We start from the raw sequence: 23,657 nt of genomic DNA on the forward strand, positions 1-23,657 counted from the left end.
CCCAAGATGCTCTATTGGGTTGAGATCTGGTGACTGTGGGGGCCATTTTAGTACAGTGAACTCATTGTCATGTTCAGAAACCAATTTGAAATGATTCGAGCTTTGTGACATGGTGCATTATCCTGCTGGAAGTAGCCATCAGAGGATGGATACATGTTCTCATTCTGTTTGCGCCAAATTCGGACTCTACCATTTGAATGTCTCAACAGAAATCGAGACTCATCAGACCAGGCAACATTATTCCAGTCTTCAACAGTCCAATTTTGGTGAGCTTGTGCAAATTGTAGCCACTTTTTCCTATTTGTAGTAGAGATGAGTGGTACCCGGTGGGGTCTTCTGCTGTTGTAGCCCATCCGCCTCAAGGTTGTGCGTGTTGTGGCTTCACAAATGCTTTGCTGCATACCTCGGTTGTAACGAGTGGTTATTTCAGTCAACCTTGCTCTTCTATCAGCTTGAATCAGTCGGCCCATTCTCCTTTGACCTCTAGCATCCACAAGGCATTTTTGCCCACAGGACTGCCGCATACTGGATGTTTTTCCCTTTTCACACCACTCTTTGTAAACCCTAGAAATGGTTGTGCATGAAAATCCCAGTAACTGAGCAGATTGTGAAATACTCAGACCGGCCCGTCTGGCACCAACAACCATGCCACGCTCAAAATTGCTTAAATCACCTTTCTTTCCCATTCTGACATTCAGTTTGGAGTTCAGGAGATTGTCTTGACCAGGACCACATCCTTAAATGCATTGAAGCAACTGCCATGTGATTGGTTGACTAGTTAATTGCATTAATGAGAAATAGAACAGGTGTTCCTAATAATTCTTAAGGAGAGTGTATGTTAGGCCTCTTGCACACTAACGTTGTGTCCCTGTGGCCGTATTGCGGCCCGCATACGCCGGATCTGCAATACACGGGCGCTGGCCCGTGTGCACTCTGAATCACGGATGCGGACCTATTCACTTGAATGGGTCCGCAATCACGGAGATGCGGAACGGAAGCACGGATTGGAACCCCACGGAAGTACTAGAGAGTGCTTCCGTGGTGTTTCTGTCCGTGCCTCCGCATCGCAAAAAAATAGAACTTGTTCTATTTTTTTGCGGTGCTGATGGATCACGGACCCATTCAAGTTAAATGGGTCTCGATCTGTCCCGGCCGCTGCACGGAAGTTGCCCGTGCATTGGGGACCGCAAATTGCAAGAGGCCTTACACTGAAACCAACTGACTCAAGCCTCATTCACACTCAGTGTTTTGGTACTGATTTCCATAAGTGATTGTGAGCCAAAACCAGGATAGGAGCCCTACAGACATAAGGTATAATGGAAAGATCTGCTCTGTTCTGTGTTTAGAGCCACAACTGGTTTTGGCTCACAATCCCTGATAGAAATCACTGACCGAACACTGACTGTGTGAATAAGACATAAGGCTGTGTTCTCTAGAACTTACCCACACAAACACCTGGTGGTGTTTGGGATCAAGGTCCAGAACCCACTGGGCCTAGAGTCTGACTTGCAACCGCAGCAGGACAAGTGGGGTAAGAAAGAGTACACTTAACAAGTATTGCAATTCTAAATTCCCTGGATTTTATGTGGCTGTCATGGCCCATGAACAGGTAGGAACAAGAGTTAGGGACCACTCAATTGAGACGACCTTGACGCGGTGAGTGGCTTACTATGCTTTGGCCAAAATATAAACCAATGTCTCATCCAGCATGGAGGGCAGAGTGCTGGATGCAGTGTGCGATCACATTTGCATTTTCCAATTCTAAATATAGTTTTATGAAGAGGGCAGGGACTGCTTTGCCAACTTCTTTTGCTTTCCCCCGGAAACCCCAACTGGATCCATCTTCTTTTCCTCGGGACTAAAAAGCCCTGCTTTCTGTAGGTTCTGCCCTCTTCAGGGACAGAAAAAACACTGAAGTCTGAGGATGCATGTTTTTCCTGTCCCTACAGGGCAGGGCAATTTCTCAAGGATGCTGTCATAGAGATGACTGTGGAATTCAATTCTCCACTGTCAAAGGACATTTCATAAAAATAACCTTGTGGAGGGTTGTAGACCCCTTTCCTCCAAATTCCAATGATGTCATCAACAGGGTTTCCTGGAGTGTCATAGTGTTTATGGACTGTAGATACGGCAAAAATATAAACTAGAAAAAAAAATCTTTAAGTCTGAAAAGACAAACACCGGCACTGGCTTTTGGCACATGTTAGAAGTTATTCAACCCCTTGTTTAATTATTGAAAAACATTGGATGCAATTGGGGTTAATTACTATTCAACAAAAAAATTGTTAACATTTAATATGTCAGAGACGTCCTTCCTGCTGGAGCAAATTCTGCAATATCGTCTTCCACACAATAATATTAGAACAGGGACTATATCAGACATGCTATCTTATGAAACAACTACAAAACTTAGCTCATGGGAATAAATGTATAAAGTCAGAAGATTTTTCCAAACAGTATATATTATAGGATACACCCCAATACAGGTCTTCAGTGTTTCTGAATGGTGAGAAAGTGAATATGAATGTCACTGGTCTCAGACTTTATTTCTAAAGAAAAGACAAGAATGTGAGGAAGAACATATAAATAGCACACACATGTATGTTAAATCTGCTTTTGGCGTGTACTTGTTGCACATACCTCTTTGGGCTGTGCTCCTTTTTTTCACATGAAATATTTTCCTCTGGCACAATCTCTGCTTCCCTCTGTGGTCAAAACAAAAAAAAATAAAATTACTTTTGGTCCCTTAACAAGTGGGAGGCACATATGCAAACTGTTGTAATTCCTACACCGTTCACCTGATTTGGATGTAAATACCCTCAAATTAAAGCTGACAGTCTGCAGTTAAAGCACGTCTTGTTTGTTTCATTTCAAATCCATTGTGGTGGAGTATAGAGCCAAAAAAGTTAAAATAGTGTTGATGTCCCAATATTTATGGACCTGACTGTAGTTATGTGGGAAAAGATTCAGTATAACTTGTATTTCATTCATTTAAATTCCTGCTATACTGCTGTACTGTATACTGTGGGGGGCTGTATACTGTGGGGGGCTGTATACTGTGGGTGCTGTATATTGTGGGAGTGCTATACTGCTGTACTGTATCGTGTGGGTGCTGTATCTTGTATAGTTTTGGGGTGCTGTATCTTGTATAGTTGGGGTGCAGTATCTTGTATAGTTGGGGTGCTGTATACGGTGGAGTGCTATAATGCTCTACTGTATACTGTGAGGTGTTGTATACTGTGGGGTGCTGTATACTGTGGGCTGCTATACTGCTCTACTATATACTGTGGGGTACTGTATAGTGTGGGGTGCTATACTGCATACTGTGTGGTGCTGTATACTATAGGGTGCTATACTGCATACTGTGGGTTGCTGTATACTATAGGGTGCTATACTGCATACTGTGGGGTGCACTGTAACACTAGGGTGAGCCGAGCCCTGGTCTCCTTCTTGCAGAGCGGTGCCCACTTCCAGCCTGAGCCCAGCTGCCCAGAGCACTGATCCTGAGCCGCTGGAGTCTTCAGAACTGGAAGTATTTACAGTCATTCACTGTACTCTACCAGATGTGTGGATTTTGTGTGTACTCTACCAGATGTGTGGATTTTGTGGTGGAGGGAGTGATTGCCTGCTAAGGTGTGGGAAGGCGGGATCCAGGGGGCCCAAGTAAATTTTTTCCCAGGCTCCAATCAATATTAAAGACGGCCCTGTTGCTGCTCCTGCCCGTGCCCACTTGGAGGTTTACTAAATGCTGGCATAGCACATGGGTACTCTGTAACCATGTGCTATGCCAGGATTAGCTGAGCGGAGCGGGTCCTGCTTCTGGCTGCTTCGCTAAGCTAAAAGCTGACATGCAGGACTCTTAGCTTAGCAAAGCAGCCAGAAGCAGGACCCGCTCCGCTCAGCTAATCCTGGCATAGCACATGGTTACAGAGTACCCATGTGCTATGCCAGCATTTAGTAAACCTCCAGGTGGCACAGGCAGGAGCAGCAATGTGCGCAGATTCCATTGATAAAATTGTCAACTCTGTACACCACTGAGAATAACAAAAACTGTTATTTAGGGACAGGTTAACAAAAAATGGTTTAGTTTAGTTTACCACTTTGAAATATGTTAAACATAAAAATTTGATTTAAACAATAAGTGATTTTCTGATAACACATTTCCTTTAGAAACACAACAACTTATAATCCTATTGGCTCCACCTCTGGCAGGCTGCAGTGCTTCAGTGCCTCATTGTACGACTTTTAAGGGGTTATCCGAGTTATGTGAAAAAAAGAAAAAGAAAAAGAAAGCCACTTTAAATCCGATGGTTTGCAATAGGGGCGTTGCTAGGGTCTGAAAACATCCGGGGCACAAGCCCACTGTATCACGCCCCTGTGAAACCACGCCCCCACCCCATGAAGCCACGCCCCCATCGCCTGGGGGGGCCTTCACAGTAGTTATTAACCCCTTTCAGCAGTCCCCCCTTCACAGTAGTTATTAACCCCTTTCAGCAGTCCTCCCTTCACAGTAGTTATTAACCCCTTTCAGCAGTCCCCCTTCACAATAGTTATTAACCCCTTTCAGCAGTCCCCCTTTCAGTGAATGGAGGACTGCTGAAAGGGGTTAATAACTACTGTGAAGGGCCTAGCCGTCTGGGCAACCCCACAGATCATCCCCTCAGTAATCCGTATCCTGCAGTAACTGAACTTTAAATCAGCGTTCATCTCATTACTATCTTACACACTCAGCTCCGGAAACATGCAGTGCGGGCGGTGCTCACTCACTGAGGTCACGCGCCTGCGCCGCCTAGTGGGAGGAGCAGGCGCGTGACGTCAGTGAACGAGCGCCGCCCGCACTGCATGTTTCCGGAGCTGAGTGTGTAAGATAGTAATGAGATGAACGCTGATTTAAACTTCAGTTACTGCAGGATACGGATTAGGATTACAGTTTATAAATGTATCCTCCTGTCCTGTGAGGGGGCGGCCGCTGTAGAGTAGCGCAGGAGAGTCAGAGCGGCCGGCCCTGCCAGCATAACATTCGGGGCACTGGTCAAAACATCCAGGGCTCAAGCCTCGAATGTTTTGACCTAACGACGCCCCTGCAATTCCCTAGTTTCCCTAGTTCTGTTCTGGCCCTTTTTTTACATGTAGTTGCAGAGCTGTGGGGGCGTGTAACAACAATCTGTGAGTTTGTAAACAAAGAATTCCTTCCACAGCCAGCAGAAGAGTACAGAGGAGAGGACTCATTCAGTCTTTATCAGCTCTGTGTGTGCCGGGTGTGGAGGGAGGGAAGATCCTGTGCGCAACATTTATCTCTTCAGGAAACTCTGCAGCTTCTCAGTACCTGAGACAGAGCCTCCAACCTTGAGTCTGTGCTGCTGATGGTAGAAGGGGTTAAACTTTGCTAAAGAATCCAGTGGGAGGGAAGACACAGGGCAGACAGCTCAGCCAGCAGATCGGGCAGTGCAGGGGGCATAGCTTGTGGCTCCAGCCAGCACAGCCTTCACAGTGACTTTCTGCGACAGAGGCAGACAGAGGTTCCCCTGCTCTCCCAGGCTTGTGCCAGAGCAGGGAAAGAAGCTGAGGTTACAGGTCATGTAAAGGTCAGCTAACTAGAAGAACAGGGCCACTGTAGATGAAGGAAGTGAATTGTAAACCCCTTACATTTGCTTAGTACTAAACATACAAAAAACAAAAAAATAACTTGGACAACCCCTTTCAATTGACCACAGAAGGTATTAAAATATATGCACCAGCCAATGAATTCAAACTATACAGGCTCTTCAGACACAACTTCTTTCAGAAAGCATCTATTGTGGCCATCAGCTCCTGCTCCCAGCACCCCTGATAAACAGCTGATTTAGGGGGGGGAGGGATTTGGAGCTGTGGTCATCCGCGAATTTGCCCTACCGCAGCTGCTCTAGGGAAAGTGTAAAATTACACAATGGCCATTCAGATGAAGTGGCTCAAGTTCACAAGAATGGTGCTCGCCCTCATACTGGATTGCAGGTCCTGAGCTTAATGTCATATATCCTAATATAAACATGGACCACGTCAATAACATATGGACTGGTAATAAAGGAGTACAAAATACCTGAGAAGATGATACATAGTTATACATCATTTATACGATTGTACCTGATCTACTGGAACCTCTACCCTTGTATGTGCATCCTCCTTTACTTCTTGAGCTCCATCTAATTCATGTCGTGTCTCTTTAACTTTAAATACTCCATCTTCATCTATTGAAAATAATTCCTGTTAGTTTAGGTGCATCAGCACATAATGTCAGATGTGTAAAGGAAAATTACTTTGACATGCAAATACCTTTGTTTTCTTTTTCATTAGCCTTTAGTTTTCGAGTTGGGCGCACCCTTACAGGTTTAGCATAGAAAACAGAATTCTCCTCATCAGTGTGTTTGACGCTCGGAAATTTATGTTCTGCACCTGTCGAATAGGTCCTACGGGTGTCTTCCTGGAGGGAGGAGGGAGGAAGATACAATAACAGTATTAACCCGCAACAGTTATAAAATTGGAAAAACCCTTCTGAAAATGTCACTTTTGTATTGTAGATTTTGAATTTATATCTAAAGTAATTATAGTTGGTGCACAACTCATGTGACTGAAGTGCATTTTAGGCCCTTAATGACAATTAATTTTAGGCCCAGTAACATTTCCACCCATCTGTGTTCCAGTCCATTTTTTTCTTCAGTTTATATAAAACCTTGAATCTTGCAGGACAAGTTGTAGTTTTTTTTAACCAGTTTGAGGAATATTTAGTCTATTAAATAACTTTTTATTATTTTATTTTTAGGGGGGGTGTTAAAAAGCAGCAATTTTAACATTATTCTGTGGGATTTATTTTTACAGTGTTCACTATGTGGTTTAAAGGGGTTTTCCTGAGACTTTACTACTGATGACCTATCCACTGGATAAGTCATCAGTATCGGATCGGTGGAGGTCCGACACCTGGGACCCCCGCTGATCAGCGCCACGGCTTTCTCTCTGCTCACCAATCACAGCACCATCCATTTGATAGCATCTGTGCTTGGTATCAAAGCTCAACCAGCACCAATCACTCCAATGGTGCTGAGCTGTGCCTATGCCATGTGACCGATGAATGTGACGTCAAATGGCCTAGACTAAACTGAGAGAAGGCAGCAGAGCTACTGAAATCCCCAATGCCTTTGCAAATAGCTGATTGGTGGGTGTCTCAGGTGTCGGACCCCCACCAATCAGATACTGATGAGCTATCCAGAGGACAGGTCATTAGTAGTAAAGTCTCGGAAAAACCCTTTAAAGGGAATCTGTCACCCCGACTTGGGACTATTATCTACACAATTTTTTATTTTCTGACTGCACCCTGTTCCCCCGCTGTCAGCTCTCAAAGCTGCTCTGAAATACACAGTCCAGACTGCTGTGCTGTTCTAACAATATGGAGAGGACTCATGTGCACATGCATAGCAGTCCTGACAATGTATTTCAACGCACTTATGAGCGCTGAGCAATGGGGGAATGTCGAGCAGTAGGAAAATAAAAACTAGTGATCTGGACTCCTTATCTGCAGCACTACTCATGTATTACTGTAGATCAGGGGTACTCAAGTACTTTTTGTAAAGGTCCACATACAGCCAGGTCCATAAATATTGGGACATTGACACAATTCTAAAATTAAACAAACAAGATGTGCTTTAACTGCAGACTGTCAGCTTTAATTTGAGGGTATTTACATCCAAATCAGGTGAATGGTGTGGAAATTACAACAGTTTGCATATGTGCCTCCCACTTGTTAAGGGACCAAAAGTAATGGGACAATTGGCTTCTCAGCTGTTCCATGGTCAGGTGTGTGTTATTCCCTTATTATCCCAATTACAATGAGCAGATAAAAGGTCCAGAGTTCATTTCAGGTGTGCTATTTGCATTTGGAATCTGTTGCTGTCAACTCTCAAGATGAGGGGGTTGAATGATTCAGAATATTGATGACCTACACTCAGGATAGTTCATTGGCATCAGATCGTCTGGGGGCTAATTCTTGGCAGCCCCGCCCATCAGTTGAAGAGGCCGCATTGCTTGTGCACAACCTGAAACCTTTTCATTGTTGGCATTGCCTTTTACCTGATTATCATCTACTTAGTATCAGCAGTGTGGGATATTGCATCCCATTCAGGTGAACCAGATGAAGTTGCAATATTCTCACCAATGCTACTAAGTAGACAGCATGCAGGGAGATGGACAGATCTAGACAATGAAGAGACTGCAGTGTTCACACATGTGTTGCTGCCTCTTCAAACAGCTGATTGGTGGGAGCACCGAGGATAGGCCATCGATATTCCGATCCCTTTAGGCCCCTTTAATGTATAGGTTTACAAATATTCCTGAGAATGCAAAGTCATTCTTAAAAACCATACCTGAGTTGGAGAGCTATTAAGAGCTGAGTTGCTGATGCCATCTTGTGATAAGCTATAGACCTTACCCTCCTTACAAGCAAAAAGAAATAACTTTAAGATGGCTTATAATATGAAAGTGTACAAAAAAGTTATAAATTGTAACGCAACCATCAGAAATCACAACAAACCCGACAGTACATGCAAAGACTAATTTAGTATCGCTTATCACTGGATAACATTGGTTAGCTGATATCTCCTGCTTACCACAATTTTAGCGATCCTGCGCTTAACACCAGGGCGATTCCTAAAGGATACATAACATAAGAAACAAGTAAATATTCTTAATAACACTAAACAGGCAAAACAAAAGGGATAGATAGAAAGAATGAATGAATGAAAATAATAATGATAATAAAGTGTCTACTTGTTTCCTCCAGGTGGACCTAGAAGTTCTTCATATGGAAGACATTTATATTTCTCTGATCCAATAGCAACATAATATTCTCCAGACACCAACTCAGCTCCACATGAGATAGAAACGCCATCTAAAGTGCAGAGCCTGAAGAAGCAGAGTATCCTATCAAACATTGACATCAGAATGGACATCGGAAGATACATTCATTTTCCATGCCTACAGTCGTCACCTACTTTCTTACAGCTCCATTGTATAAGTTGGCCTTTTCAGTAAGCAAGGTTAAGACCAACTCCCACTCCTTCAAGATACTTGGAGGTATAACAACCCGGATAGGTGGTGTCATAAGATCTCCATTGCGAAAAATACTGGCAAAAGTAGAAAAGTAGTAAATTAATACATTGGCCGATAAGAGGAAACAGTTGTGATTAGAGTAATGATGCAACTGTCCAGGGTACTTTTATGATAAAATGGAAATTTTAATAATCAAGTAAAAGCCATTATTTTTAGAATTATTTTGACTAAAAAGAAGTAACAGCAGTAAAAGCTTACAAGTAGGAAATCTACACAAAAGAAGCTATGGTTACACTGTATATGTAGTGCTCAGAGATTAAAACTAAAAGACGAATATCAATCTTTATAATCTTTTTTCCTGGTCCAGAACAATCCCTTTACTATGCTGCCCCACTACAGGGGAACTCAGTACTAGCCGCCCTGCGTACCCTAGCAATAACAGCTGAATGGGGACCTTTCACATGGGAAGATAACCCCTGTATTCACTGATTTACACACTTTGTACCCTGTGCTAAGTTTAGTTATTAAAAGCTAGGATTTAATGCATACAATTGTGGTATATTGATCTAGATGTTTGGCCTCCATCTGTGCCGGTAATTTCTGGCCAGCTGACATCCGGAATTTCTTAATTGAGGATTTCATTCTTTCTAGTCAGAAAATTATGCAAGAGACCTGATTATTTAAATAATTATAATTCCTGAAACTAAGGTATAATATAGAGAGATCTTAAATTGAAGGCACTGCTTATGTAATGTGTCTCTATTTTTCATCCTTTGGCACATCTACTCTATAGATACTGCAACATCAATGCCACTGGCTATATCATTGACCTTTACAATGCAGAAGTTCTGAAAGAAGCTCCCCACGGAAACAGCATGCCATTTGGATTCATCAGCAACATGTCTTTCTTTTAACAGTATTGTGATACTGTCAGATGTACTACTACTCTTATTCTGCACTTTAGTAAAGAGAGAGACTTTTTTACTTTCCACCACTGGCCTGTTTATTGACTCTAGCACCATCTGCTGGCCATTGCACCTGCATTTACCCTCATGCCTTGCCCCCCACCAAAATACCCAACACCAAGGGCTTGCCAGTCACCATCAGGCAGGAGCTCCAACATCAGGGTGTGCCCCGATGGAAGATAAGGTGCTCCTTCCTACCACTGCATGGCCCTAGGACGGCATTGGTGTGAGGATAGCCACTGTAATCTGTGTGTAAACTTATTATTGTCAGAGCCACTACCACTCTCATCCTTCGATCTCTCCTCCTGGGCAGCCGCTGCATTTGCACAACATTGGGCTACCAGTGTTCAATTGACTTCACTCCACTAGGATTCTTCAGCAATGATTCCTACTTTCGTCACATTGATGGCTGGAGATTGGTCTAAAAACCACGTTGGCAATGCCATGAAGATTCAAGAGTCATAATGTACCTGGACCCTAGTTATCATTTCAGGTACACTAACAGCTCAGCCTTACATTGGTTCGGTTGTGGAACCAATGGTATGGACGTTTCTCCAACGTGTCCTGGGAGCCGTTTTTCAACAGGACAATGTCAGGCTGCATTTTGCTCATGCTACTGTGAGCAGCCTACGTGGCCTAAACGTGCTACTGTAGCCTGAAGCATCTCTGGAGTTGTCTCCCATTGAGCACATCTGGGATATCATTGGTTGGCAATCGCAAAGGATGCTGCCAGCAGTGGATCTTGATGATTTACGTGCTCAAGTGAATTCAGCATGGCAGAACATTGCTCAGAACCATTATTAACCTCACTGATAGCATGCCAAAGCATGTTAGTACATGTTTTTCTGAGTGTGGTGCTCATACTCGATACAGAATAAATCGAGATGTTTTGAAAATGTTGTTAGAATTTTTTTGTATTAACATGTTTAGGGATCCTGTGATTTCCATAATTCCACGACTTTCCTTTTTGGTGCTGCAATTTCAATGTTGAGGCGTAAATATTTTTGTGTATGTATATATTATATATACACATATACATTAATATGACCACTTCCTACTTCCTGCAACGTCGGCAGCCCTAAGCTCATGAGGGAAGTTACGTGTGATGAGCTGACTTGGTGGGTATATAAGTTGTGCAATAGGCTGTCTAACACACACATCCCTCATTGTTGTCATGGGTAAAAGGGGCGATTTATCACAGCTGCTAAAAGGGATGATTATTTGCTTTCAGGACAAGGGTGGCAGTTTGTGGACTGCTCCCATGCTGCTATGATAAAAGTCTATCATTAGTGGACAAATGGCACCATTGTGAATAAGTGTCGTGGAAACTGCATTGCACTACATGCAATTGATGCGAGAGGTGAACTACTCTACAGCTACGAAGGTGCTCGAGGGTGGACTGACATGCTACAGTGAAGCAGCTCATCGCCAAAATGAAAGAGGGGGCTACCAGACGTTTGTCTAAAACATCAGTTCAGCAAACCTTACTGTGTATGGGGCTCTGAATGGTCCCTGCTCTGCTAACGAAATTGCATTGACAGAAAAGGCTTTAATTTTCACGCCAGTATAGAAATTGGATCCCCGCTCATTGGCAAAGACTTGCCTTCCCCGATGAGTCACATTTTCTGCTTCATCAAATGGATGGACGCTGGCGTGTCAAGAGAGAAACATCAGAGAACAAACACCCTGCAACCATAGCTAGAAGAACACAAGCTGGTGGTGGAGTGTTATGGTCTGGGGAATGTTTTTGTGGTATTCTTTGGGTGCACTCGTCCATGCGGAAGGCAGTCTCAACCGATTTGGGTATGAATCCAGATTACGTACACCCATACATGCTGATTTTCCTACTTGGGGCGGATGGGATGTCACATAGCTAGAAATATCCAACATGGGCTGGAGGGGCATAACCAAAACTTCCAAGTACTACCCTGGCCCTCTAATTCCCCAGACTTGAACCCAACTGAGCATCTGTAGGATCACCTAGATCGTCATGTTCGCTCTATGAATCTCGCCCCATGCAACCTCCAGCAGCTGTGAGATGCACTGCAGTCAGCATAGCTCCAGATACCTGTGACAAGACCTTACTAAGTCACTCTCAGCCCGTCTAGCTGCTGTCCGTGCTGCACACAGCAGATATTCTGGATATTAGCTGGTGGTCATAATAATGTGACTCATCTGTATATATTGTAAGGGATCGCCTTCTTTCAGAGGGTCACAATCACAGATATCTTCACGGACACCAGGATAAAAGTCAAAATGACGGTTTATTTTCACCAGCCCAAACATACACAATACAAAATAAACACCTGCCCGGCTGGCCTTTAACTAATACATATAATGGTTTCCCTGTCTCACCTATAATCACAGATTTATGCACAGGTCTCAGGCTCCAAGCCTTAGTCGGTCTGCTCACCAACCCACAGTCCACACCGGGAAGAGATCAGGCTTCACATAGCCTCATGACCCCTCAGTCCTCCTGGCTGAGACCACTCAGAGCCTCTGTTCCAAATCACTCTCTCCCCCAGACTGACATACTGGGAGGTGCTTTATGCCAGCCTGATTACAGCAGACCTCACCTGCGATCACCTCAGGTAGAAGGGAATACCCGTCCTAGAAGGGTGTGGATTGGCAGATCCCACTTCTAGTCCTATCTGCCAATCCAACTAAAATACAGCCCAGAATTAACTGTCTCAGTAAACTATGCTTTGCTGAGACGACTGCCGCTCTCTGGATTTTAGCTGTCTCACCCAGCTGAGGTACCTGAGTGGGACATATACGCCTTCCAGCACTGTTCCCATTACCACAATATACGTGGGGGAAATAATTATTTGACCCCTCACTGATTTTGTAAGTTTGTCCAATGACAAAGAAATGAAAAGTCTCAGAACAGTATCATTTCAATGGTAGGTTTATTGTAACAGTGGCAGATAGCACATCAAAAGGAAAATCGAAAAAATAACTTTAAATAAAAGATAGCAACTGATTTGCATTTCATTGAGTGAAATAAGTATTTGAACCCCTACCAACCATTAAGAGTTCTGGCTCCCACAGAGTGGTTAGACACTTCTACTCAATTAGTCACCCTCATTAAGGACACCTGTCTTAACTAGTCACCTGTATAAAAGACACCTGTCCACAGAATCAATCAATCAAGCAGACTCCAAACTCTCCAACATGGGAAAGACCAAAGAGCTGTCCAAGGATGTCAGAGACAAAATTGTAGACCTGCACAAGGCTGGAATGGGCTACAAAACCATTAGCAAGAAGCTGGGAGAGAAGGTGACAACTGTTGGTGCGATTGTTCGAAAATGGAAGGAGCACAAAATGACCATCAATCGACCTCGCTCTGGGGCTCCACGCAAGATCTCACCTCGTGGGGTGTCAATGGTTCTGAGAAAGGTGAAAAAGCATCCTAGAACTACACGGGAGGAGTTAGTTAATGACCTCAAATTAGCAGGGACCACAGTCACCAAGAAAACCATTGGAAACACATTACACCGCAATGGATTAAAATCCTGCAGGGCTCGCAAGGTCCCCCTGCTCAGGAAGGCACATGTGCAGGCCCGTCTGAAGTTTGCCAATGAACACCTGAATGATTCAGAGAGTGACTGGGAGAAGGTGCTGTGGTCTGATGAGACCAAAATAGAGCTCTTTGGCATTAACTCAACTCGCTGTGTTTGGAGGAAGAAAAATGCTGCCTATGACCCCCAAAACACCGTCCCCACCGTCAAGCATGGGGGTGGAAACATTTTGCTTTGGGGGTGTTTTTCTGCTAAGGGCACAGGACAACTTATTCGCATAAACGGGAAAATGGACGGAGCCATGTATCGTGAAATCCTGAGCGACAACCTCCTTCCCTCTGCCAGGAAACTGAAAATGGGTCGTGGATGGGTGTTCCAGCACGACAATGACCCAAAACATACAGCAAAGGCAACAAAGGAGTGGCTCAAGAAGAAGCACATTAAGGTCATGGAGTGGCCTAGTCAGTCTCCGGACCTTAATCCAATCGAAAACCTATGGAGGGAGCTCAAGCTCAGAGTTGCACAGAGACAGCCTCGAAACCTTAGGGATTTAGAGATGATCTGCAAAGAGGAGTGGACCAACATTCCTCCTAAAATGTGCGCAAACTTGGTCATCAATTACAAGAAACGTTTGACCTCTGTGCTTGCAAACAAGGGTTTTTCCACCAAGTATTAAGTCTTTTTTTGTTAGAGGGTTCAAATACTTATTTCACTCAATGAAATGCAAATCAGTTGCTATCTTTTATTTAAAGTTATTTTTTCGATTTTCCTTTTGATGTGCTATCTGCCACTGTTACAATAAACCTACCATTGAAATGATACTGTTCTGAGACTTTTCATTTCTTTGTCATTGGACAAACTTACAAAATCAGTGAGGGGTCAAATAATTATTTCCCCCACTGTATATCTCATGTCAATATGGGTAATCCTCCTACTTTCCTTTATCTAACAGGCTCATTGCATAGCTATTGTGGTATAATATGTAATTTTTTATTGCACCTATGATTACATTTATTGGGTCATGTTGAACTTGCTGTCTGATCTGTCAGTAGCATGTTATAGAGCAGGAGGAGCTGAACTGATTGATATATAGTTGTGTGGGAAAATATTCAGTATATCTTGTAAAATATTGATTAAATTTACTGCTGTTCCTATCCTTAGGAGTCCAGTGGATGGTCCTACTCAGTGACTGACAGCCTTCCCTGGCTTAGCATGCATACAGAGATAGCTGTCAATCACGGAGTAGAACCACCCACTGGACCGCAAAGCCCACTATGAATATAGATTTAAATTTTAAAAAAAGAATACTGCACATTCAATGTGACATGTTCCCTTTAAAAACATGTTCAGCTTTATTACAATATACTCACTGAATTATACAAGGAAAGTGAGATTCTTCCCGCCAGCGGCCTGGGACTTTTAGCTTGCGAGAGTTCTGAGGAAACAAAGATTAGGGTGGGAATATATCTCTGCCAACATTAATTATATTTTTGTATGTTTTGTGCATGCCCATCCTGAATGCCTCATTCATTCACCTCTGAATGCCATGACACCAGATAAACACCCTTCCTGCTGACCCAATTCACACACCTCTCCCTTCTGAACTTTTGATTCATCAAAGTGGAGGAAGATCAGCCCTGGTATGCACACTGAGAACAGCGAGCAGAGAGGGTAGTGGGGTCATGTATGGAGGAAGTAGTTGAGAAAATGGAACATTCTGGGAATTTTTGTCCTGACTACAAAGTTCAAGTGATTCTGAGAAAATGAAACACAACAGTGAACTAAACCATGTGTAACCCAGAACGGTACATGCTATATACATTATATGGCCAAATGGCCAAATGGATGTGGACACCTGACTATTGCATCACTATATTAGGGCTTATTCAGATGAGCGGACTGCAAATAGCGGTACGCAGTACACAATCACCGGCCATGTGAAATTAATGCAATGCACAAGATACGGAAAAGATAGGACATGTCTTATTTTTACCGTATTTCACAGATTGCGGTCCCATTCACAGGGCCAGTGTTCGTAAGGTCGGTCAACCTGTTTTTCACACGGCCGGATTGCCCCGTGTGTTGCGAACCCGCTGTTTGCGGTGCAAGCAGGTGCAATGCATTCTCGTAGGCAGTATTCTCCAGACATTTGCTAAACCAAGATTTATCCAGGAGACTGCCAGGTAGTGAAATCCGATTCACCACTCCAGAGAGCACATTTGTACTGTTCCAGAGTCTAGAGGTAGCATGCAACACTCAAGCCAACACTTGACATGACAAATGACATGACTCATGCAGGTGCTTAAAGGAGTTGTCCGGTTCCCGATATTGAAGAGCTATCCTCAGGATATAATTACATGTCCTACACAGTCAGCGCACTGCGGCCTAGCTCTATGAGTTGGCATGGCCTACTGCTTTGTCTCTGGGCTGTTCCTAGATACTTCCAAACTAAGGCTACTTTCACACTGGCGTTTTAGTTTTGGTATTGAGATCCGTCATAGGGTCTCAATACCGGAAAAAACGCTTCAGTTTTGTCCCCATTCATTGTCAATGGGGGCAAAAATGAACTGAACAGAATGCTCCAAAATGCATTCCGTTCCGTTTAGTTGCGTCCCCATACCGGAGAGCAAACCGCAACATGTTGTAGTTTGCTTTCTGTCCTGGAATGCGGAGCAAGACATGACTCCCAATGCAAGTCAATGGGGACGGATCCGTTTTCTCTGACACAATCTGGCACAATAGAAAACGGATCCGTCCTCCATTGACTTTCAATGGAGTTCATGACGGATCCGTCTTGGCAATGTTAAAGATAATACAACCGGATCCGTTGATAACGGATGCAGATGGCTGTATTATCAATAACAGAAGTGTTTTGGCTGAACCCTGCCGGATCCACCAAAAACGTTAGTGTGAAAGTAGCCTAATAGCACATACCATTTGTGCAGGTAACAGAAATTTCACTTACTCGTGTAATGGTGGACCTCTTATGACAGAGCCACATTAAAGTCACTGAGCTCTTTAGTACGAACCATATTGCTAGCATTGTTTGTCTAGGGCTGTGCTTGGTTTTATGTACCTGCCTGCAATGAGTGTGGCTGAAACACCTGCATTCCATACTTATGAGTGGGGTCCACATCCTTTTTTAGCCATAAAGTATATTTAAAATGCATTTCCTACTTTGAAATAGATGACTGGCAAAGAAACAGCACAACTCTTGGCGTCAAGGATGTGTTCCCCAATTTCTTGGCCAAAAACCACTAGAGCTATTTTTCAAGGGTCAGCATGATACCACCCATTGATAAAAATGGACCAGGCCATCAGAAGCAGAGAGGCCAGTTGGCTGCAGATATTGACTGCGACATCAGCATGACTTTCCTGCAGTCAAGAACTCGTTATGACTAGATATATAGAATAGTGGTGCTAAACTCAAAAATATTTAATAGAAACCACTAATAAAACATAACCTTTATTCTTGCTGCATTAAGCCTCATGCATTTTTGTGGCTAGCACACGACCATTCTTGTCTATGCGGCAATGTACACATATCTTTTGTGGATCCATATGGACTTTCCACAAATTATAGAACAATGTTCCGTTCCACACTGTGAACAAGAATAGTTATTTTTATTGATGGGAGTGAGAAAAGTGCAGAATGCACACGAAAGGTATGAGTCTTTTGTGGATCCCGAGGTTTGCGGACCCAAAATACGGACACATAACATACACAAAACATAACAATCACTATACAAGTTTACCCTGTACCCCACCCAAAGCTAACCCAGCTCAAAGCAGCCACCATAATAAGAGCAATCCCACAAGCATGCCTGAGGCTGGGTTAACATCACTGTTTCATTTTTCTGATCCGTCAGAAGAACAGAAAAAAATGGATCCTGAGCATCCGTTATGCACTTTTTGCATCCATTTTAGCCTTTCCAGTCTGAGATCCGTTTTTTTTAGACTGCCTTTTTTTTCATTTAAAAAAACGGATGCAAAATGTGCATAACAGATGCCTAAAATACAGGATCCGTTTAGTTTTTTTCAGCTCTTCTGATGGATCTGAAGAACAGAAAATAAAACAGTGATGTGACCCAGCCTAACCTAGGCAAGGCCAGGTATATAGGTTACTGCGTGGGTACTAGTTTAGTATGGGGGATGGAATATTGCTCCTACCATCTGTTGCCTCTGCTATCGGTATTCAAGCACCATGGGTGTACGGATAGATGCTCATCTATGAGACTCAACTGCCTTTTTGGGGTGAAAAGTTATCTATTTTTCTTGCGAAATCTGTTGTCTTAAAAAAAAATTCATCTCTGAAAGGACGTGTGAAAATACATGAAAATCAGCAGAACGAATACATAAAAAACGGATCTGATTGTACCTGTTGGCTGTCTCTGACTTGTGTGGTCACAGGCGGCTTAACCTCAGTGTGAAGGTAACTATTATAATATGGGAAACAGATAAGGTTAAAGATGCAGGATAATTTGGTCAGCTCATCATCATATAGTGATTATCATCAGTACAGTACAGAAGAATGCACACCGATCAACCGTAACATTACAAGGATGGTAATTATCATCATCATCATATAGTCATTATCATCAGTACAGAAGAACGCACACCGATCAACCATAACATTACAAGGACCTGCCTACAACTGGGTAGGTTCCAATTACATTCACTGAAAACACGTAATACATCATGTAAATGTTGATACTCACTCAAGTTTTCGGAACTTTTCCGTCCCCGCGCAAGCCACATACTGACCCTTGTTCAGTAGGTCGTTGAGCTGTGGTCACACGATGGCCATTGCGTGGAGTGTAGATGTTGCGTACAGCTATCGGGGCTTGGATGCAGGTAGTCACCTCGTTTAAGAAAGCTTCAAATGTTTGAAATTGCCTCTCGTTCACAACCATGCGACGCCCGCTGTGAAACGGGTCGCCATTTCGAAACACAAGCACATTTTTGCCATGCGGAACCAGCTGTACCCCGAAGGGGAGCTCATTTAAAGAGAAATAATTACCAAAAAGTGGAGAAAATAAGCATAAAGAAACTAAAATGTTCTCAGCTTGGTCATTACACAAAATATCTGACGTGTAATTCAGGTGGAATCTGCGCTCTCCTGTCGATCATGCAGTTACTGTGACTCTTTTCTGTTGCCAGGTGACAAAAACCGGTTAGAAATGCTGGAGAGGAAGGTGCCCGGTTACAGCGCCACGCCTCTAATACAAGAGCTACTACTACTTATTACACATAGTGTTATTACGCTCTCACAGCTGAGCCATGAGCTATTTTCTTATAACTCCAGGTTCTACTTAAAGTAGTTGTCTCACTTCAGTAAGTGCCATTAATAATGTAGAGAAAATTAATACAAGGCACTTACTAATGTATTGTGATTGTCCATATTGCCTCCTGTGCTGGCTGGATTCATTTTTTTTTTTTATTGCATTATACACGGCTCATTTCCAGGGATTATGGCCATCAGTGCAGTGCAGATGCGTGCCCCCACAGTCCCAGCCACTAGCGAGGCCACCGCTGTTCGATTGCAGAGTGTCCATAACCCATGGATATGAGCAGCGTATAATGCGATTGAAAAATGAATCCAGCCAGCAAAGGAGGCAATATGGACAATCCCAATACATTAGTAAGTGGCTTGTATTAACTTCGCATGTGTCATTAATTCATACATTTATAGTGGGACTGACGAGTGGAACGGCACAACATAGAGTTATGAAAAGAAAGATCCAGAAATGTTGTTACATGGGCGTTGCAAGTAGTTATTAAACATATCTATCAGGAGAGGCGACAGGTCCTCTTTAGTCCTCATGTCGCTGTTTTGCGATCCGCAAACCACAGATCTGCAAAATACGGATACCAGTCAGTTGCATCCCGCACTTTCCTCGGTCCCTATTATAGAAATGTCTATTCTCATCTGCAAAAAAAGACGCGGTTCCATAATATGGTTGTGTGCATGAGGCCTAAAAGAGGACCTGTCATCTCTCCTTGTCCGTTTTGGTACTTGTATTCCCCATGTAATAACAATTCTGGATCATCTATTCTTATGACTCTATGTTGTGGCGTTCCACCTTTACTGCTCTTAGAAAAGTATGACTTAAATGACACCTAGGCATTACCAGTTTGGGGTGTGTCCTTACGTTCTCTCAAACTGTCCAATCACTGTGACAGAATCACACTGTATAGGGAAATGTCCATTTGACAAGCAGAATGGGGAACACTCAATTTGTCAGTTCAAGCAGAAGGAATCACAGCATTCCAGCACATATCCAAAACATGTGTTTATTCCCTACACACCATACTATACCCGAGATATTTTCAAGATGGAAGATGAAACGTTGTAATGGACAAACAGATTTTCTGCATATCTGTTGGTGTGCTGTGATCCCTTCTACTTGTACTAGTTGTCACCCATGATCAAAGGTCTGGATCATGCACACCAACCATATTTTTTCCAACGTATCCAAGTGCTGCTTTGTTCCATGTACAGTTGTAAGACCATTTAGAAATTTCTTAGGGGAATAATTGTAACATGAACAACTACCATCCAAAATATTTGGCATTGAATTTTTTTTTTGGGCAGATTGGTCGACATTTACTATTGTTGCTGTGCTTAAATTCAGGCATAATTAGCATCAAAGTTTGGGACATTTTTGGAACGTCATTTAAGACATATTTATGAAGAAATTTAGCTAGAAATAATAATCCACTGCGCATCCGCCTAGGGGACTTGTCTCCACAGGAAAGACGGCGTGGCTTATGATGTGACACTTTGCACCAAAAATAGACATTAAAACCGAAATAAGTCTAACCGGTAATTCAATTTCCATAAATCTACCATGACGGCAACCAAGTAGAGATTGACCCCTGACCTCTGTAGGGGCAGTAACAGAGAAAGGTTAAATTGCCCCCTCCCACCACCGTTCACCAGTGTGTTACTAGATTACAGTTCTCCATAACCCACTATGTGTAGATACATATATATATACAGTACAGACCAAAAGTTTGGACACACCTTCTCATTCAAAGAGTTTTCTTTATTTTCATGACTATGAAGGCATCAAAACTATGAATTAACACATGTGGAATTATATACATAACAAACAAGTGTGAAACAACTGAAAATATGTCATATTCTAGGTTCTTCAAAGTAGCCACCTTTTGCTTTGATTACTGCTTTGCACACTCTTGGCATTCTCTTGATGAGCTTCAAGAGGTAGTCCCCTGAAATGGTCTTCCAACAGTCTAGAAGGGGTTCCCAGAGATGCTTAGCACTTGTTGGCCCTTTTGCCTTCACTCTGCGGTCCAGCTCACCCCAAACCATCTCGATTGGGTTCAGCTCCGGTGACTGTGGAGGCCAGGTCATCTGGCGCAGCACCCCATCACTCTCCTTCATGGTCAAATAGCCCTTACTTTCAAAGTTTTCCCAATTTTTCGGCTGACTGACTGACCTTCATTTCTTAAATGATGGGCACTCGTTTTTCTTTACTTAGCTGCTTTTTTTTGCCATAATACAAATCTAACAGTCTATTCAGTAGGACTATCAGCTGTGTATCCACCTGACTTCTCTCAACGCCACCTAGATGGTCTACATCCCCTTTATAAGGCAAGAAATACCAATTATTAAACCTGACAGGGCACACCTGTGAAGTGAAAACCATTTCAGGGGACTACCTCTTGAAGCTCATCAAGAGAATGCCAAGAGTGTGCAAAGCAGTAATCAAAGCAAAAGGTGGCTACTTTGAAGAACCTAGAATATTAGATATTTTCAGTTGTTTCACACTTGTTTGTTATGTATATAATTCCACATGTGTTAATTCATAGTTTTTATGCCTTCAGTGTGAATCTACAATTTTTATAGTCATGAAAATAAAGAAAACTCTTTGAATGAGAAGGTGTGTCCAAACTTTTGGTCTGTACTGTATATATATATATATATATATATAAAAAAAGGAAAGATAGCGGCGGCACTGGAGACAAGCAATGTGGGTGCTATGTCCAGGGATATTGCTGCTTACCCCAGATGAACAAAAACGAAGAAAGGACAGCACTCCAAGTAAAAAATATACTGGTCTTTAATCACCCATGCAGATGGCAACGTTTCAGCTCAAACAAGAGCCTTTTTCAAGCAATGAACACAGTGTATGCTGGGGTATATAAAGTCCAACCCCCATTACATCATAATACAATCAATCAACAATAAAATATACAATTTAAAGTGCAAAAGTGCATATACAATATCCATATGTAGATACAATTGTGTAATACCCATAGGTAAAAGATGCTATAATAATACATCAAAAATATAATATATAGTGTACATATTATGACCTACAGAGAGGTAATTGGTGATTAGGGACAGGTGTAAACAATAGTGCAAGAAATGAGAATGATGATGATGCAATTGAAAGGAATTGAAAGTGTTGACATACCCAGCAGCCGTCCCATCGCATCAAACATGTCGCATGTCGATAGAACCGGCGTTCGGAACAGGTAGTGCGCAGACCGCCAACCGCGTCCAGTCACGGCATGCGTCACCAACAATAGTTGCGGGAGACACGCGCACGGACATGCGCACTACTGCCCAAGAAGCTCGGTCGGCCATATTACAAAAGGTCATTGTGTCCACCACTGTGTATGCGCATGTCCATGCATATATAGACCAGGACAGCGCAACACGGGAATACAAGCCGTGCTATACAACATGTATATAAAGGGGGGGGGGGCAAGGAGGGGCTCTGTAGCTCAAAAAGAACACAGATCCCACCTCCATGGGCGAACAGCGGGAGACCACAACACAGGTGTCGCGATCACGTCACCCGGATCACCCACTAGATCTCCCACAAACCAAACAATGTATCAATATGCCGCAGTGTGGACTGACACAAAATGTAAATAGATGCGATGAAAAACTGGCCGAACCAAAATTACAAGTCACAATGAGAGCACTCATATAGACAAGTGAGGACATGTGGATACAATGTATGTGCACCGGGTACGTCACACATCTTGATTCCGCAGCATCATTCAAATCTGTGAATATAAAAAAGAAGAAGAGAAAGAGAAGAGAAGAAGAGAAAAAAGAAAGAAAAAGAGAAGAGAAGATGTATTTTTGATGTATTATTATAGCATCTTTTACCTATGGGTATTACACAATTGTATCTACATATGGATATTGTATATGCACTTTTGCACTTTAAATTGTATATTTTATTGTTGATTGATTGTATTATGATGTAATGGGGGTTTGGACTTTATATACCCCCAGCATACACTGTGTTCATTGCTTGAAAAAGGCTCTTGTTGAGCTGAAACGTTGCCATCTGCATGGGTGATTAAAGACCAGTATATTTTTCTACTGGAGTGCTGTCCTTTCTTCGTTTTTGTTCATCTGGGTAAGCAGCCATATCCTTGGACATAGCACCCACATTGCTTGTCTCCAGTGCCGCCGCTATCTTTCCTTTTTTGATATATTGCTTCAGTGGCTGAGCACGGCATTTACCTTTGGACTTTATTATTTTGTACTATGGCTGAGACCGACTTTCCATGTGGCTCTATGTACTCCCAGGAGGAGACGGATCGCATATTGCATGACATTGGGGGAGATGCAGCTTTCTTGAACACCCCTTCCATTCCTGAACCTTAAAGAAGATATGAGTTTTGTCTAAAAAGACGGCATCACTTCGCCTGCACATGACCACACTTGGGAATACTTCAAGGTACAAGGATCCCACGTGGCATGAGGTCCAATCTGAGACCTAATTTGTTTGCTCACAAAGCTTTGTTCTGCAAAAAATTTGAAGCTTATCGAATAGATATCCCTTGATTTTATTTTATTGAATATTCAGTACCTCCAGCATGAATTAATCACCATTGCTTCTGATCGGCGGAGATTGACGTTACATTACGGTCAGCTATGTCCGCTGAGGAGTATTCGCTGTTCAGCGATAATGTTGGTTGTTCATGTGACACGAACCAAATTGGAGCTGGAGGAAGGAAAAGGTCAAAGTGGAATCGTGACTCCGATGATTATAAAAAAGATGCTGTTTACACCTGGCAGTCTGACAGCGGCAATTTCAATTAT

The 23,657-nt window shown here is 42.9% G+C and overlaps 1 protein-coding gene across 1 annotated transcript; it reads right to left on the bottom strand.

The window, feature by feature from the left end:
* Positions 1-1,926: 1,926 nt before the first annotated feature.
* Positions 1,927-22,033, bottom strand: DCDC2B (doublecortin domain containing 2B). The gene is given in 13 exon segments (XM_040422267.1): positions 1,927-2,550; positions 2,641-2,705; positions 6,121-6,224; positions 6,310-6,457; positions 8,391-8,459; positions 8,634-8,673; positions 8,794-8,928; positions 9,018-9,149; positions 14,932-14,996; positions 17,940-17,997; positions 18,280-18,350; positions 18,352-18,680; positions 22,006-22,033. Coding segments are annotated over 13 exon segments (1,251 nt in total). The 3' UTR covers positions 1,927-2,543.
* Between the last annotated feature and the right edge of the window lie 1,624 nt (positions 22,034-23,657).

The sequence above is a fragment of the Bufo bufo genome, chromosome 3, assembly GCF_905171765.1.
Source record: "Bufo bufo chromosome 3, aBufBuf1.1, whole genome shotgun sequence".
NCBI classification, from domain to species: domain Eukaryota; kingdom Metazoa; phylum Chordata; class Amphibia; order Anura; family Bufonidae; genus Bufo; species Bufo bufo.